The sequence below is a fragment of the Pituophis catenifer genome, unplaced genomic scaffold (assembly GCF_029215685.1).
Source record: "Pituophis catenifer annectens isolate HBS135680 unplaced genomic scaffold, rPitCat1.0.hap2 SCAF_7, whole genome shotgun sequence".
Lineage (NCBI taxonomy): Eukaryota > Metazoa > Chordata > Lepidosauria > Squamata > Colubridae > Pituophis > Pituophis catenifer.
The window spans coordinates 69,221,752-69,240,875 of NW_027256887.1; the positions used below are offsets into that span (position 1 = coordinate 69,221,752).

At 37.5% G+C, this 19,124-nt stretch overlaps 1 protein-coding gene across 1 annotated transcript in view; it reads left to right on the forward strand.

Annotated features, from left to right (window-relative positions):
- GNPTAB (N-acetylglucosamine-1-phosphate transferase subunits alpha and beta) overlaps positions 1-19,124 on the forward strand; it is a 45,323-nt gene that overhangs the window by 2,588 nt on the left and 23,611 nt on the right. The window contains exons 2-9 of the mRNA XM_070947453.1: positions 496-581; positions 4,795-4,914; positions 5,153-5,194; positions 7,461-7,666; positions 9,298-9,362; positions 10,615-10,749; positions 16,908-17,069; positions 17,734-17,913. Coding sequence (XP_070803554.1) covers positions 496-581; positions 4,795-4,914; positions 5,153-5,194; positions 7,461-7,666; positions 9,298-9,362; positions 10,615-10,749; positions 16,908-17,069; positions 17,734-17,913 — 996 coding nt within the window. The remainder of the gene's footprint in view (positions 1-495; positions 582-4,794; positions 4,915-5,152; positions 5,195-7,460; positions 7,667-9,297; positions 9,363-10,614; positions 10,750-16,907; positions 17,070-17,733; positions 17,914-19,124) is intronic.

Below are 19,124 nucleotides of genomic sequence, written 5' to 3' on the forward strand. Positions count from 1 at the left end.
ATTGTGGTTTGAACTGGATAACAATTCTCTGAATTCTGCGTGTCAAGAAAGACTTCATAGGATTGTAGACTGGGGTAATTCTACAATCCTAGGGTAATTCTATGCTGAAATTATTTGTGGAATGAAGTTATGGCTGGTAGAATATAAAAATAAAAAGACATCACATTTTTCTGTACCGGAGTCTTACCAGTCATTTTTACACAAACATGGCTGGAAAAAGAATTATACCCCTGATTCAGTTTAGAGTAGATGTGTCATGGTGAAAAAGATCTTTAATAATAACAAGTCTTGATAAGCTTGATAAATTTGACTATATTAGAGAAGAATTTTCAGGAATAACTTAAGTAGTTTATTCTGCTTTATAAAATATCCTAAAAAATTAAGAAAGAGTAGACTTAGACCTTGTTCTTTCCATTTCCATCTACAAGTTATGTTAGTTTTAAAATCCATGTCAATTCAATTGCTTTAGAATAAATCCTAAATATTCTTCCACAGGTTGTATTGGAGTGGAGTCGGGACCAGTATCATGTCCTGTTCGACTCTTACAGGGATAACGTGGCTGGGAAATCATTTCAGAACAGGTGAGCCTCAGATCTAGAAAGGCATTGCTTCCTTCATTGTACAAGAAATGCAGATGCTAGTGTTTGTTTGAAAGGTAGGTTGGTCTAGTGGTTAAAGCACCAGGTGAGAAATTTAGAGACCATGAGTGGGTTATCTTGGACCAGTCATTCTCTCTCAGCCTAGGAAGAAAGCAATGGCAAAGAATTTCTGAAAAAGTTGCCATGAAAATTCAGGGTCTTGTTCAGAGACAATCTTTGAGAGTCAACACAAACTCAAAGGAACACACACAAAAAGGAGAAATTGCAGCAACACTATTTCTTCTGCATTGTTTTTCTTTCCCCCTTCCTTAAGTCATAAATTCACTGTACAAGCTGAAGAAAAGTATAAATTCTCTGTACAAATTGAAGAAGAGCAGAAAGAAAAATATGAAACACTGAAAAAAAAATAAGGATTTTTTAAAAAAACCAAATGATGTTGTATCCGATACAAATGTTATATACAAATATTTGGTTATTTTTTATTTGAAATAGTTTTAGTTGCTAAAAATGATAATACAGAAGAAACAATGTTGCTGCAATTTCTCCAGATTCTTGGAAGTGGAGATAAATGTTTTCATTTAAAAAAAAAAAGATACTTTGTAAATGCTTAGAATTGATGTACATATGAATGTATAGTATCTGTTATAGAAACAGTCTTTCAGCGTGGAATCTGAGATACCTTTAATCTTAGTCCCCATGACTTGGTTTAAAACCCAGCCAATAGTTGTCAAAGACATTTTTCCTATGTCACTTAGTTGTTATATTTTTATCTTGGTTGATTAGCCATAATCAATTAACCCAATTTTCAATGTTTAAACAATGAAACCTAGGAGTTTGGTTTGTATATACTAGGCTGAAATGTGGTTGATTTATTTGTAGCTTAGTGTGTTTTACAAAGAACTAAAGGCTCCTGGCATTTTCGGAGATCTGGAAATAGGCAATAGCTTTTTCGAAAACACGATAGCTTGAGAAAACTCTGATTTGGTATATTGATAGCAATGGCAGTTTGGATCCTTGCTTGGACAGAAACAAGTTCTGGATTAGCCTTATTCCAGTCATCTGGGCTGGCCTTTGAACCTTCTAGATATCAAAGGGTAGCTAGGGACGCGGTAGCTCAGTGGCTAAGATGCTGAGCTTGTCGATCGAAAGGTCGGCAATTCAGTGGTTCGAATCCCTAGTGCCGCATAACGGGGTGAGCTCCCATCACTTGTCCCAGCTTCTGCCAACCTAGCAGTTCAAAAGCACGTAAAAAATGTAAGTAGAAAAATAGGGACCACCTTTGGTGGGAAGGTAACACTGTTCTGTGTGCCTTTGGCATTTAGTCATGCTGGGCACATGACCACAGAGAGGTCTTCGGACAGCTCTGGCTCTTCGGCTTTGAAATGGAGATGAGCACTGCCCCCTAGAGTCAGGAACGACTAGCATATATGTGTGAGGGGAACCTTTACCTTACCTTTAGATATCAAAGTTTCTAAAGGGCTCCTGCCTACCTGAGTCATTATTATTCTCTTGGATTTTAGATATTTCATCTTTTGTTAGTTTTGATTTCAAGTTTTCTTCCTCTATTTTGAACATTTTACTCTTTTGAAATGCAAATTAATTCAGATGGGATATACAAGCATATACAATCCTTTTGCTAGGTTAAAGGTCACAAAAATGTGCAAACTTTATGATAGCTGTATCTGTTAACCAAGTAACATGTTACCAAGGGAGAGTTGAAAATGTACAAAATCTGGATGTTAGAAGTCTGTGAAGTTTCTATGAATTGTAAAATGGAAAATAGATTACAGACATCAGGTTTTACCTGATTTAAAAAGGCGATACACCAAGAATAATAACAATTTTTTTTCACATTTCTGAAAATGTCAAACCCAAGCATTATATGAACCCATATCTATCCTTAGTAGAAACATACAGGCTTTTTGTTAAGATTGCCAAGGACAGATTAATTAAACCAGGGCTCTCAAACTCCCGGGCCACAGGCTGTATGCGTCACATGCTGGGCCTGCCTACGCCCGGTTTAGCGAAGGGGAAGAAAGTCCCGCTACATCACATGACGCCGCCATGATGCCGCGAGATTGACACCCCTGAATTAGACAATTCTTATATGGAAAAAGCTAGAGATAGTTATAAATGGTATCATTGGTAAAAAGTGAAAAAGAAAAAAAATGTAGGTGTTAAATTGGATAGGTATGTCATTTTTTAAATTCTCCAAATAATTGAACACCACAAATTCTCTGTCAGATATCTAAGAACTGTCCCAAATTAGCTGCAGTTTGTGATAGCAAGGAACAACAATTATTCCCAAGAGCAATAAATAAATTAAGACAGTTCTTAACAGACACATAAAATTGAATTTCTGTGATGGCATTCGGAAATAACAGTGCTGTTACTGCTTTAAAATCTGTATATATTTCATCTAGAGATCACAGTTTAAAAAACAGACTATTCTTTGTGCCTTCTGTATAATCCATATAGAACTATAAATGAATATTCAGTTGTTTGTACTGCTACTCATGCTCTTTAAAATCCAACATGGATTTTATTTGTGAAACTTTGGAAGAAAGAACAAACAGAAAAATACTGTAATATTAAAATGTTTTTATTTAATAATTGTGTGTAATTTGTGGTAGATTTGGTCTTGATTCACATAGATGAGTCACATGCTGTTGCTTCTGATGTGAATTCACATTCTAAGTAATCATAAATAGATTTTTTTTCCTATGAGCCATCGGCCACTTATAATTTTGAATAATTATAAGAAGGATGGAGATACTTGCTCAGTGTTGCCTGCAAAATCTCTTGCAATCTTAAATTCCACTTTACTAAATATACTTTATTTCACTAAATTGTGTCGTAAGTCAAGGACTACCTGTATTTAAAGCTATTAGCAGAATGATGATGATCATGATGATGATGATAACAACAACAATCATTTTAAAAAGGATTTGTAATGCGGCTTGCCTAGCATTTGGTCATAAGTGCTTACCAGTCTGTGCATAGGCCAGATAATTAAAAATAAGTAGTAGCAAATTATTTTGGATCTTTAGAATGGATTGGCTATTTCAAGGATTAGATAATCATATTAATAATCATCTAATTTTCCTTAAATGGAATTAAATTCTGCAGAGATGCTGAGTTTAATGTGAGTGCTTCTAATTCAGGATTTCACCAGTTACTCTAGTTAAGTAAATCCATATTTCAGTTTATTCATCTTTGGCAATAGTTGTTATAATGGCTAAACAGTACCCATCCTTCCTAATTAAAAGAACAACTACAGGTATCTAGGAATATAAAGATATTAGGTAACAAATTATTAAGAATATTTTTTTTAAAAAAAACCCGATATTTTTGTCTGATCAAGGAACTTTATTGGGAGTAGACAAAGGCTCTGATCTTAATTCCCAATCAAGAAGCTCTGTGGCTAACTTTTATTCATAGTTGGTCATCAAAAGGATAAATTTAGGAAATGAATCAGTGGAACTTTATATTGTATCATGAGATGTTGAGGCATGTTGGAGATAATATTGAATTTCATCTTTATTCTTTCTTATCCCATTCTGGCCTCCTTTGGGGTCAGTATACAGTTAATTAAAACAGTGAGTATCTGGTTGTTGGCAAAGTAGCAGAATAATTGAGATCAGGATGTCTCTTTAGCTTTTTAAATATTAACTATTTATTTCAATGCAAAAGGCTGCTGATGCATTGTTTTCTTTCACATAAGCATTTCTGGAATGATTCCCATTATAGAAGAAAGTTACACATTTATTAAAGGCAGGATAGATTACTAAATACCCTGTTTCCTCCAAAATAAGACATCCCCTGATAATAAGCCCAATCGGGCTTTTGAGCTCATGGCAATAAGGCCAAGCACTTATTTCAGGATTCAAAAAAAATATAAGACCGGGTCTTATTTTTGGGGAAACACAGTACTTGATGCCTGCCAGCTCCTGAACTTGATGGAGTAATGGAAAGTTTCATTATAATAAACCTTATGGAGTTCAATGACAGGAATTGGAAAGTTTAACCAAACAATGTTAATCTATCAAATGTATTAAATCCCGTATCATTTGCAATTTGGGTATTCCAGTATTTGAAGTATTTAATTTGTAGCACTATATAATGCTTCACAATGAAATCCTGCATAGATTTAACGTGGAGGTTTTTTTTCATTTGTTTTTCAATGATTTCTAAGGCTTTGCTTACCTATGCCTATCGATGTGGTGTATACCTGGGTGAATGGCACCGATGTTGAATTGATCAGGGAACTGCAACAGGTGAGGAAACAGATGGAAGAAGAACAGAGAACAATAAGGTATGGATTTTGCTCTTTGTGAAACCATTAAAAAATGTTGTTTTTAATGAGCCCCTTTTGTTTAGAAGATATTAGTGACCAAAGCTATTAACAGAAAAAGGCCATCTTATAGAGGTTTTGTTGATTTTCAAGAAAGAGGAGAACATTTTATGTACAGTATATATAGTGCATACATTCATATTGTATATGTGTAACGTATTTGAAATGTGTAATTGTTTTATGTTTACTTGTTCTTTAGGGAATTTCTCGGAAAGAATGTTACTGAGCCAACAAAGAAAAGGTAAAAAAATAAGTATTTTGGAGTTATATTTTCTGTTTTCCGTATTTGAAACTGGAGCTCAACTATGAGAAATTTTAAATGAGCAAAACGCATAATATGTAACCTTAATAAAAATCAAGACGAGAGAATATTGCAGGAAAATGTGTAAATTTTCTCCAATGTCCAATAATAAATATCTAATGTATTAAATTAACACACGGGCATTCTGTGTTAGGCTCTGATTATTATGACCCAAGTCTTATAAAACATATATCGCTCTGCTTGTGACTATATACTGTATAAGTCTTCTTAGAGCAGTGCTCTTCAACCTTTCTGGCTTGGCAGCCTGGTGGGGGGTCAGAGGGGATTGTTCTGTGCGAGTGACAGGCATGTGTGCGAGTGCCTGTCACTCACGCAAGTGGAGCTGCGTGCACACACTTGCCCATCACTCAACCTGGCCCGTTTCCGAACAGGCCAAGGACCAGTAATGGGCTGTGGCCTGTGGATTGGGATCTTATAGAAATATTTAGGTTTAAATATAATACAGAATTAAATTATTTGGATGACAAGATTGAAATGAATCAAGCTAGTAGCTGTCAAAAATGCTATTGCAAAATGACCTGCTAGTAATGTAGTGGAATAAAAATTAACATTCAGGATAAATAAATGGCCCATCTTAATAGAAGGAAGAAAAGGGTTATTTGTTTTACTAGAACCAGGTCAAATAATGTTGAAATAGGGTAAATAAACTGTAGGAAAGCCAGTGGCAGGGCCTCCTGTGCCCAGTCTTGCACCCCAAGAACCTTTTATAGACACTTGGAAGTTTTTCTTTTGTTTTGAAATTAAAAGTGGAATGGGAGTAGAGTGTCTCCATGAGGCCTTTTGCTTCAATTTCCCACCCTTAAAGCCCTCCAACTCTTCTAAAAGGCAGAGGCAGAAAGTGCCTCCTCTAGTGAGGTTACTATTTGAGTGGATGATTTTCAGTGGTCTTTTAGAATGTATCTTACTGCTTCTAGCCTCTTAAATTTTGCCCGCCTCTATATTATAGCAATTCATATAGGGAAGTAATCCATCAGATTGGCAATGTACCAGCCCGTGGTGGGTTTCTACTTCAGGTGAGCTAGTAGCGGCGGTGGCAGGAGGCTCCGTCCATCCACTCAGATATCAGGGATGCTCTGCACATGCGCAGAAGGATCTGCATATGCGCAGAAGCGAAGCAAGCGCTCTCACTCACAGTTCCGAACTGGTAGCGAAGGTAAATGAAACCCACTACTGGTACCAGCCACAGATGCAATGGCACCTGCGACCTGTCAGTTGTCTATAGACCAGTGAAGGCTAACCTTTTTGCCATTGCGTGCCAGGAGGGGGTGGGTCGGAGGGGGGTCGCGCGCACACGTGGCCACACCCATAATTCTATGCACCCCGTCCCCGCACATGCATGCGCGACCTCCCCTCCAGTCCTGCCACCTGATGGCCCAGTAGATCTGTTTTTCTCTCTCACCTGGCTCCAGAGCCTTTCTAGGAGTCTGAGGAGGGTGAAAACGGCCTCCCCCCCCACCCCTCAGAGGCAAACAGGCCGTTTTTGGTTTCCAGAGGGCCTCGGGGGGGGGGCTGTTTTCACCCTCCCCAGATTCCTAGAGAGGCTCTGGAGGCTGGTTACAGCAAAAAATGGGCCTTCCCCACCACCCCCTGAGGCCCTCCGGAGGCAGGAAACAGTCTGTTTCCCTATTTCTGGTGGGCCCGAAAATCAGCTGGTGGAACTGAGCTCGCGTGCCCACTGATATGGTTACGCGTGCCACCTGTGGCACGTGTGCCATAGGTTCGTCATCATGGCTATAGACCTAAGACAATCAACCATGTGACCTTAATAATTAAATGGCCCACATTTTACAAAACCAAACTGAAGAATGCTGTATTAGTATATATATGAATAGCATGTTCACAAAAATATGTACTTTTTCTATGCTTGCTTACATTCATTGATATGTTCCAAATAAACAGGTTGTAGATAGTTTCCCAGCTCATCCCTAGTTTAAGTATTTGATTAAAGTGGGTGATATATTTAATGATGTATGCAACAGGGTGTGAAGTCTTACTTGAGAAATCTTTTTTTGAATGATACCATATATACACAGTGGATGTGGGTCTGAATGAGTTGCTGAAGTAAAACTATGCCAAAAACAATACTCTACTAGCTTTTCAGATTCTGTTTGATCAAGCATAAATAACAAGCTATGCAATTTTAATCCTAAATGTAAGTCTGGCTTTGATCCTCGCTTGATCCTAGTGAAAAACAACTGGAGTGTTTATTGACGCATTGCATCAAAGTGCCAATGCTTGTCTTGGACCCCGCTTTGCCAAACAACGTTACTCTTAAGGACCTGCCATCTGTCTATCCTCCGCTGCGATCTGCCAACAATATATTCTCTGTTGCAAAGCCAAAAAATCCTTCCACCAATGTGACGGTTGTTGTTTTTGACACTGCTAAAGAAGGTATGGATCTTCTTTCATCTTCTGTTGCTTGAATATGTATGGTTTCAATTTGCCACTGGGCTGTTCTCATTGGTTTACTTTTCTTCAGAACCTTCTATAAAGAATTCCACTCCTTCTCCCCTTGTTGCCATGATTTAAGAAAACCATTGGATAAATGTAGTAGCAGAAAACAATGTGTCTGAAAAAAAAATCTTTTAAATCTAATTCCATATGCAAATATACATAAATAGATTATCTATCTATCTATCTATCTATCTATCTATCTATCTATCTATCTATCAAAGGTAACTCAAATCTTCCTATGAACAACTCTATGTGTATATTCTGTATGCAAATATAGACATAGATATTCTATTTATCTATCTATCCATCTATCCTATCATCTATCATCCTTCTCTCTAAGTCAATCAATCAATCAGTCAGTCTGTCTGTCTGTCTGTCTATCTATCTATCTGTAAATCTCAGATCACTCTATGAAAAACTGTGTATATGTCTATATGCAAATATAGACATAAATAGATATTCTATCTATCTATCTATCTATCTATCTATCTATCTATCTATCTATCTATCAAGAGAAGGTTGCATTTTGCAGACAAAAATAATATTGAAAAATATGAAGTGATGTTGCTTTAATAAAAACATCTATGTGGATCCAGTCCTTCTATGATTTTGTCAGCTTTCTGTAACTTATTGCTACTATTCTTAAAAGTCAAAGTATCCAAGGGAATGCACAAAATGTGAGAGTGGAGCCAAGTCATCCCATAGCTGGAATGAAGTAAGATTAGTCTTCTACAATCCAGTTTGTTCTGGACTTTTAATGCCTCCCATTTCCTGTATTCCCATTCAGTGTAGAGAAACATACCAAGTGGAGGAGAAATTGGGGCATTGCATATTATCTCAGGTTTAAAATCAGATCCCCCCACCCCCGCCAGCTCCTTGTGAAATGCCATTTCCCAATAGAGTTTTTCATATGTCTTTTCACAGGGAGATTTGTTACCTTTTATTGCTTCCTCTCTTTCCCCATCTGGAATCCTATATGATTGTCTAGTAACTTTCCAAATAAAGCCAGTCTCGGGGGGGGGGGGGAAGAAACAGAGTGGGAGAGCGGGGGAGCGAGACTGCCTATTCAGTGCTCAGTCTTGAAAGTATTTCACAAAATATTTACTTCTTGATTTGTTAATCAAGAACTAAAAGTTACAGCCCACTTGGATGACCTTGGGAAAGTCACCCTCAGCCCTGGGAAATGCAAACCACTTCCAAAAAATCTTGCCAAAAAAATCTGCAGGGTTTTATTAAGGCAGTTGCTCAGAGTCAACATTGATTTGAAGACATCCTCCCACCCCCGCCAAAAAACGGAATGGAGAGCTGTGGCCTTCGGGCCTAATCTTAATTAAAGAACACTGGTATGCTTTTGCTCATACAGGAGTATTTGGTAAGGAATGCTTCTTTCTCTGTGTTAATTTGGAAGATAGAGAACTGTAGCATGTAGCTTAATGGAATTGTCATCTCCATTCTCCCATGCTTTAAAAACTGCTCCTGGAAAATATATGTTTAATCTTAGCTTTAACTTTTGAAACTCTGCAATCTATGAAACGTTGACCTGGGATTTGAATTCCTTATTCTTTTAGCTGAAGATGCCCATTCCTTGATGTTGAAGGAGAGTATCAAACAAACAGCATGGAGGGGGTATTTGGTATGTTTCCAAACATTTGCTGGGAAGTTAGTGTATATGCTTGTAATAAATTGTGACTAGCAGCCAAATATTTTTTCAAGGAAACCAAGCCACAGATTTTAAATCCCTTTTGTTATAATGTTTCATGATACTTGTAAGTGAAAAGTCTATATATAATGTTTAAACATGCTTGAACGTCTGCCCAAATATGGTTGAGTTAACCTCTGGGAAGAAATTAGGACATTCTTAAATAAATCAAGATAGGAAAACCTACAAAACATGATTCTGAAATGCTTTCTCATCCCTTTACCAACTGTGGTCATAGGTGAGATCTCTATTTTCTTCGTATTCATGCATACAGGTAATCCTCGATTTATGACCACAATTGAGCCACAAAATTCCCGTTGGTAAGCAAGACATTGTTAAGTGAGTTTTGCCTCATTTTATGATCTTTCTTGCCACAGTTGTTGGCAAGAATCACTGCAGTTAAGTTGATAATATGGTTGTTAAGTGAATCTGGCTTGCCCATTGGCTTTGGTCAGAAGGTAGCACAAAGTGATCATGTGATCCTGAGACATGCAACCACTATAAATACATGCCAGTTGCCAAGTGTCTGAATTTTGATCATGTGACCATGTGACCTGGAGGATGCTGCAAAAACTTTCACATTGTTGGTGTGAAAAACAGTCATAAGTCATTTTTTTCAGTGTTGTTGTAACTTTAAATGGTCACTAACTTACAACTAATGGCCGTAAGACAAGGACTACCTGTATTCATTTCTGCTGTCCTTCATATTGTATGTGTGTGAATGTGCACTGTTGGAAATAGGGAAAGTGGTTATGGTAGACATTGTTGTTGACATTGAGATGCTATCCAATTGCCTCTTCCCATAAGGATGCACTGAGAAAATTTAGGGATTTGCTTATCTGTAGCACTGAGTTAGATCTGGTTCATTTTTCTATCCAGCCTTTCTTTTTCTAGTTGGTCCTCTAGACCAGGGGTCTCCAACCTTGGCAACTTTAAGCCTGCTGGACTTCAACTCCCAAAATTCCCCAGCCAGTAAAGCAAAGCTGGCTGCAGAATTCTGGGAGTTGAAGTCTGCCAGGCTTAAAGTTGCCAAGGTTGGAGACCCCTGCTGTAGACCCCAGAATTTGGTTTCATTTGCTGTAGTCTTTGAAGAGTTATTGTGCTGATGGACATAATTCCAAGGTACTTTTTCCGATATTTTGGGATCGGAAAAATCAAACACCGTGAATATTTCTTCTTCTTTCAGACTACTGATAAAGAAGTTCCAGGTTTAGTGATAATGCAAGATTTGGTGTTCCTGAAAGGATTCCCGCTTACTTTCAAAGAGACAAACCAGCTAAGAGCGAAGCTGCCAGAAATTCTTGTTTCCAAAATAAAGCAGGTAGGATGGGCGGGAGCCTGAGGAACAAAATCAACTGCCAATCCAATAAAACCTTCACAATTATAAATAATAGAATATGCCCTTTACTTTAGTTTTCCATTCTTCTCTATCACATTTATTTTATCCTGTCCAATTTTAAAGTAAGAATACTCCTACAATCAAAACTGAAATTTGAAAACGTGGAGATCCATAAAGCTGTCCTACCTTACCATGATATACCAATTCATTAGAAAAACATTGGTACTGTAATTAAGAAGTTGCAGGATACCATGAACCAAGTACTGACTTATTCATTCATTTATTTTCAACATTTATATGACCATGTATGTTATATAAAACAGTCCTAGTCAATTAATGTGCATACATAATAAAAACACAAGTTTAAAACTCTTTAGCACATCAACAGCACCATAACAATACCCTCTCAAACACACACACACAAAAGTCTGAACTGACCTCCCTTTGTATCAAAATTGGACCCTAGACAGTTAATATTTTTTTATTAAAAGTTTGTTATTTTTTAAACAAACAAATATTTAATATATCAGTCATTCCTTCGGTGTGACATCTCGGTGTTGTCTCCAATCGTTCTTCTTTTTGTTATTTCTTCTGTCTTCATTCTCATCCAATCAATTACAACAAATCATCACTAACAAAATATTCTGATTATAGCATTTTTATGCATAACTATTAATTTACTTATTTGTATCTCTTTTCTAACCAATAGTAGAGTTGATTCCATATCTTAAAGCATTCTGAATCTTCTCTTTCTTTAATCATTATAGTCAATCTATTCATTTCTGCACAATCTAAACTTTTTTTTAATTACTTCTCCTTCCAAAGGTATTTTCTCTGCTTTCCAATGTTGTGCGTAAACAATCCTTGCAGCTGTTATTACATGTATAATCAAATAAATATTTTCTTTGCTATTTTTTTCTGGCAGGATACCCAATAGGAACAGTTCTGGTTTTAAATCAGTATGTTGTATCATTTCTTCCAGCCGTATCTTAATTTTATTCCAATACTTTTTAGCTTCTGGACATGTCCACCACATATCGTAATAAGAACCTGGTAACTGGTGACATTTCCAACATTTAGCTGATTTATCTTTAAACATTTTTGCCAGTTTCTCAGGGGGCATATGCCATCTAGACAGTTGATATTGACCACTTTAGAGGTTGGTTGAATATCTATGGAGATGTTCCCAAGAATTCCAAGTTTTTAACAACCACGTGTTATTTAAATTAAAGATTTAATTAAAGGCATGGCAGATTTGAGAGAAGGGATGTTACCCCTTTGAGAGAAGGGATGTTCGTTCTATTACCCTACTTCATAGTTGACACAAGGATTATTCCTTGTGTCCTTTTCATATATATTTATGCCTGATCACTAGGTGTCACTGTAGCCTTATCATATATATTTGAATACTGAGTTCAAGATTTTTTTTAAAAAGGTACCTATATATAAATATTCCAGATTTGTGCCTTTTGGAGCCAGGAAGGATAATGAAGTCTAAAGCCTGAATTTTAAATGAAATTTTCTACCAATATAAATGAATACAGGTACTGGCCAAACTGGAAAGGCATATTCCTACTCATATTGGTATCTTATGACTATCACTTGTTGGTTGTATCTTAAGATTTATGATTGTATCTTACAATTTATCACTTTGTTGCTTGTATGGATACTGAGAGCTTAAGACAAATAGCTTGTGTGTCCAATCACACTTGATCAATAAAGAACTGTTCTATTCTATTCCATTCCATTCCATTCCATTCCATTCCATTCCATTCCATTCCATTCCATTCCATTCCATTCCATTGCATTGCATTGCATTGCATTGCATTGCATTGCATTGCATTGCATTGCATTGCATTCCACTCCACCTGCACTCCCATTCCTATTCCTTCTGGGTTTAGTCTAAAGAGTTTATATTCATGGTTATCAAGAAACAAGATTCCTGAGCTGTGGTTGCAGCAGCAAGCTTTATAGCTGCCTTTTATCTCTGCTTATTAGCAACAGGAAAAAGCTTTCAGTGCTTTATTACAAAAATTAAAAACTGAATGTTTAATTAAAGGGGGCTACAATTGGCTTCTCCAGCATTTTCCCATCTTTTCAGATGTTTTGAATTAGAATAGAATGGAATGGAACGGAACGGAACGGAACGGAACGGAACGGAACGGAACGGAACGGAACGGAACAGAACAGAACAGAACAGAACAGAACAGAACAGAACAGAACAGAACAGAATAGAATAGAATAGAATTTTTTGTTGGCCAACTGTGATTGGACACACAAGGAATTTGTCTTGGTGCATATACTCTCAGTGTACATAAAAGAAAATACGTTCATCAAGAATCATAAGGTACAACACTTAATGATTGTTATAGGGTACAAATAAGCAATCAGGAAACAATATCAATATAAATCGTAAGGATACAAGCAACAAAGTTACAGTCATACAGTCATAAGTGGAAGGAGATGGGTGATGGGAACAATGAGAACATTAATAGTAATGCAGATTTAGTAAATAGTTTGACAGTGTTGAGGGAATTATTTGTTTAGCAGAGTGATAGCGTTCGGGAAAAAACTGTTCTTGTGTCTAGTTGTTCTGGTGTGCAGTGCTTTATACAACCCCCAGCCTGGCAAAAACTATATTTCAAAGAGATTATGATTCATAAGAATCATGTAACCTTCCCACATGGAATGGAACTTAGGAACACTGCATAAATATATATTACTGCAGAAAGGACAGTGTGACTTTGTTGAGCCATACAAGGTTTCTGAGGGCGGTTTTGCAATCTGTAGCATTATTTTTGGAGAGTGCCTCCATAACTCACCTTGATCTTAACTCCAAGGACGCTAGCCTTTCATCAGATTGTCTAGAAGATAATGTCCTGGAAAGACAGAGATTTATCAGATTGTCCTAATGGTAGATGTCATGAGTCACATTTGGAGCTATCAGGTAGCAAGAGAATATCAATCATCCACGGCCTTAAAGTGTCATAAATGACAGCTGGTCTTACATTTATGATTGAATGAGATGGATAAACTAAACAAATATGGGAAAGCAAAGGGGAAAGGTCTGTTATAATAATTCTGGTTCAGAGCTAAGTTATCTTCCATTTATGATAGCTGAATAAGCAGTCAAGACATGTATATTTTATGACACCATGGTGCTGCTTTGCCAGAATTGTCTGGTTTTCTAAGGAAGTTAAAATGGTTTACAGTAGTCCTCAATTTAGAACCTTTCCGTTAGTGTCTGTTTGCAGGTTACAATGGCACTGAAAAAGGGATATACAACAGATCCTTGCACTTACAACCATTGCAGTATTCCCAACAGTCACATGATCAGAATTCAGGCGTTGGGCTATGTATCTAGAATAATTGCAGCATTCTGAACCCCATTTGCAACCTTCCCAGCCAGCTTCTGTTAAACCAAGTCAATGGGGCAAGCCAGATTCATTTAACAATCATGTGATGCACTTAACCAAAGTAGTGATGACAAAAAAGATTGTACATTAGTGGGCAAAATTGTGGAAACATTTTGGGGAAAGTGTATTTTTGAGGTTTGATGGCTAATAACACCACTTTTTTGGGGGGGGGGGTGAGTTTCAAGATAATTCTATTCCACTGCTGGAATGGCCTGGGAATAGCCCAGACCTTAACCCAATTGAAAATCTATGGAGAAACGTGTTAGTCAGAAGCAATCCAACAATAAAACCCAGTTAATAGAAGCAATCATTCAATCTTGGTTTCACATTACAACAGCTGCAGAACTAAAAGACTTGGTTCGCTCCATGGGAAGACATTGTCAGGCCGTAATTCATGCTAAAAGTTACCCAACTAAGTATTAACTGACATGGTGATAATTTTTGTATATCTCGTTTTTTCTACGTGTTTCACTTTTCTTATTTATACTGTAACTGCTATTCTACTAGCAAATCCTTCATAAAAGTTATTGCATTACATTCTTGATTAAATTATCTTTCCACTGATATATAATTTTATGGTACTACTCCAAAAAAAGTGGTGTTATTAGCTAGTTTTAGAAAATACATTTTTCCCCAAAAGGTTTCCACAATTTTGGCCACTACTGTAAAATTGGGCACAGCTCGCTTAAGGGCCTTCTTAGTAATAGAAATTCTGGCTCCAGTTGTAGTTGTAAGTGAAAGAATACCTGTATTTAATAATGTTCTTAGTCTAGTTTCAGATAGACATTGTTCACCTGAGAAGCTGTGTTCTTTTAGATTAGTTAGCACTGAAAGATTCTACGTACATGGGTTTCTTTTAGTGTGTGGCATTTACTGCATCCAATTGAAAAAACATACCTTTCTTCCATTTATCAAAATTGCTTGTTTTGTAAATTTGCCTTATTCTTAATTTTATGTAATACGCTTATATATAAAAACAATATTATTTATTTATTTATTTATTTATTTTATTTATTTAATTTGTATACTGCCCTTCTCCAACAGGACTCAGGGCGGTGAACAGCCACAGTAAAACACAACATCTAAAATTTAAAAGCAGTTTAAAAACATTAAATAATTTGGCCTTCAATTTAAAACAACCCAATTAAAACCAATTTCAAATTAAAACCGCAAGGATGGGATCAAGCCAGCCCGGCTAGATGAAATAGATGTGTTTTCAGGGCCCGACGAAAAGTCCGGAGGTCTGGTATCATGCATATCTCTGGGGGTAGGTCGTTCCAGAGGGCAGGTGCCGCCACAAAGAAGGCTCTCCCCCTGGGGGTCGCCAGCCGACATTGTCTGGCCGACGGCACCCTGAGGAGGCCCTCTCTGTGTGAGCGAACTGGCCAGTGGGAGGCTATTGGCGGCAGAAGGCGGTCTCGTAGATACCCCAGCCCTAAGCCATGGAGCGCTTTAAAAGTGGACACCAACACCTTGAAGCGCCCCCGGAAGACCACAGGAAGCCAGTGCAGCTCGCGCAGGAGAGGTGTCACATGGGAGCGCCCCGTCACTCCCATAATCCCCCGCGCGGCCGCATTCTGGACCAACTGGAGCCTCCGGGTGCACCCCAAGGGGAGCCCCATGCACAACATCTCCCAGCTGTAATTTTTTTTTCCAGTTTGAAAATTCTTTTAGATAACAGTGGAAAGGAAACAACATTTTTTAAAAAAGCAAATGGATAGCAAGCTTCAAAATGATTTTAATATGAAGGAGATTCAATTTGCTACTTATCTTCATCCTGATCTTTTATAATGGGTTTATACTGAGGCAGATTAGATCAACACCATTTTAGATGTTTTTGCTGGGTTTTTTTTTTCAGAATTTCCATTTCTTCCCCCAAAAATATATCTGACATATGCTTTATCTGAGGATAAAAACAACAATTTGCTATTTTCCTGTCACTTTCCTGTCTGATGCAATGTCAACCACTTGTCTTTTATGAAAGCAGACATCTAAAATAACTAGTGACAAAAATAGCAGATCAAATGTTTTCCTAGTAATGGATAACCTTGCAAGATGCTTGTAATAATGACTGAGCAAGATCAACAAGTGGATTTGTTCGCCTTTTCTTTATCTCAGTTTTCTTTGTGCTTTAAGTCAGTATTTCTTAACCTCTGCAACTTTTAACTTTCATCCTGTCTGGGGAATTCTGGGAGTTAAAGTCCACACTTGCTAAAGTTCCTGACGTCAACAAACACTGCTTTAAGCCAAGTTCAAATGCTTTGGAGAATACTGTACACAGTTTTCAATATGATACTAAGCATAAATGATGTATTGTTTGGGGAGGTATGATGTAAGGATTATAAAGAGTTTATTTTAATTAAAAAATAAATCCAGATTTATAGATCCTAATGTAAAGAATATCAAAGAAACCAGTTGATTCAAGATTTAACACATTTGACCTTCTGAAGCAGAACTTGAATTGGAAACAAATTCTGTTTTCATACTCCCCCCCCTTTCTCCTCTCCTCTTGTGTTGCTTTTCTGTATAAATTCTTTGTCAAATAATAGTTCGTCATTTTTAATCTAACAACTGGGCTTATTAGTACTTCCAAAATCAGGGTTGTATATTGGTGCCAAATCTATGTATTGTAACAGATATAATAGAAAGCCTCGTGAGTCGTGAAAAAGGAAGAAAAATAACTAATTTCATTCCAGGGTCTGAAAATGTTGCTTTTCTATACAGTTGCAGCTTTATTCTGAAGCCAGCGTAGCACTATTGCAACTGATTGAGCCCAAGGTTTTCCAAGAGCTGAACAAACAAGCAAAGAAGAATATGACTATAGAAGGAAAAGAACTGACCCTTAATCCAGCTTATTTATTGTGGGATCTCAGTGCCATCAGCCAGGTAGGCAAAATTCTTTTTTTTTTTTTTGAAAACAATTTTTTATTTTAAAATAAAATTGAAACAATTACAGACAGTATATCGATCGGTTAACATCCTTTTGTGCAATCCCATCTTCAAAGTATCAATATATGACCCAAGCTTATTTTCATAAAGAAATATTTTCCTTTTTTAAAAATCTCAACTTCATATTTCATATTTATCTCCATGTTTTATTTTCTATCCATTGGTAAAATAAATCCCATATCAAATAGTATTGTTTATCTTCCTGTTCTCTTATTTCAAATGTCAATTTTCTCATTTCAGCTCAGTCCATCATTTTCTTAATAATTTCTTCATCAGTAGGTGTCCTTTCTCCTTTCCAATTTTTTGCAAATACAATTCTAGCTGCTGTTAAAAGGTTCACAATTAAATATTGCAATTCTTTATTATATGTCTCTGGCAAAATTCTTTAAAGTAAGGAAAAACACATTGAAAATTTTCCAGATTTGATGGCAAATACATTTTATAGTGATGAAAAAAATTAGAAACAGTGAATTGAAAAAATGTGTATCTGTAGACTAGATTTTTTTGGACCACAGATATCATTTTCAGCCAAATGGTAGCAAGAATGGGAGCTATAGTCCGAATATATGTAAGTTGAGAAAGTCACCTGTTCTTCCAACAGTCTAAACAGGATGAAGATATTTCACCCAGCCGCTTTGAAGATAATGAAGAGTTACGGTACTCATTGCGATCCATAGAAAGGCATGCCCCATGGGTACGGCATATCTTCATAGTCACAAATGGGCAGATTCCTTCCTGGCTCAATTTGGACAACCCTCGGGTTACTATAGTAACACATCAGGTAAATGTTTTTGGAAACTTCTACTTCCTTCTTGCATAAAGTAAAAAAAAAAAGAAGACATTTGTGACATTGATAGGGTGAAGGAGACAAGGGCAGCATTCACCGGTCATGGAAAAATATGTTAGTACAGTGGTGGTGAACCTATGGCACGCGTGCCAGAGGTGGCACTCAGAGCCCTCTCTGTGGGCATGCGCACTGTTGCCCCATTCCAGCTCCATAGTGTTTCTCCCACAGGGGGGAAAGAGAGAGGGAGGGAGGGAAAGAGAGAGAGGGAGGAGAAGAGAGAGGGGGAAGGGAAGAGAGAGAAAGAGAGGGAGGGAGGGAAAGAGAGAGAAAAAGAGAGAGGGAGGGAGGGGAAGAAAGGGAGGGGAAGAGAGAAAGAGGGAGGGGAAGAGAAAGAGGGAGGGAGGGGAAGAGGGAGGGGAAGAGGGGGGAAGGGAAGAGAAAAAGGGGGAAAGGAAGAGAGAAAGAGGGAGGGAGGGAAAGAGAGAGAGGGAGGAGAAGAGAGAGGGGGAAGGGAAGAGAGGAAGGGAGGGAAAGAGAGAAAAAGAGGGAGAGAGGGAAAGAAAGAGAGGGAGGGGAAGAGAGAAAGAGGGAGGGAGGGAAAGAGAAAGAGGGAGGGAGGGAAAGAGGGAGGGGAAGAGGGGGGAAGGGAAGAGAGAAAAAGAGGGGGAAAGGAAGAGAGAGAGGGAGGGAGGGAAAGAGAAAGAGAGGGAGGGAGGGAAAGAGGGAGGGGAAGAGAGGGGGAAGGGAAAGAGAGAGAGGGAGGGAAAGTTTTTTTTTAATTGTTGCTAAACAATATTTCAATAGAAAAAAAATGAAGGGGCATAAAAGTGCATTTATCACGTTTTTCTTAGAACAATTATCTGAACTCTGCCTTGTTTATCATTATTTGAGGTAGTAAAACCTCATTATTCAGGTTAAATTGCATGTTGGCACTTTGCGATAAGTAAGTGGGTTTTGTTTGGGTTGCAGTTTGCTCACTCGGTCCCTAATCTTGTGTTTTCAAATCCTCACAAATCAGAAAACACCAAGTTGGAGAACATTGATTTATTGCAATCTGAATGAGTGGCATATATTGCAGTAAACCCTTCTTCCTCCCCCTCCCCCTGTTTTTCTCATGTGGAACATTACAACTTTTGTTTCTATGTCGCTTACGACAGCTGGCAGTGCTGCCTGACCTAAAATAGCGGTTGAAGTTCACTATGATT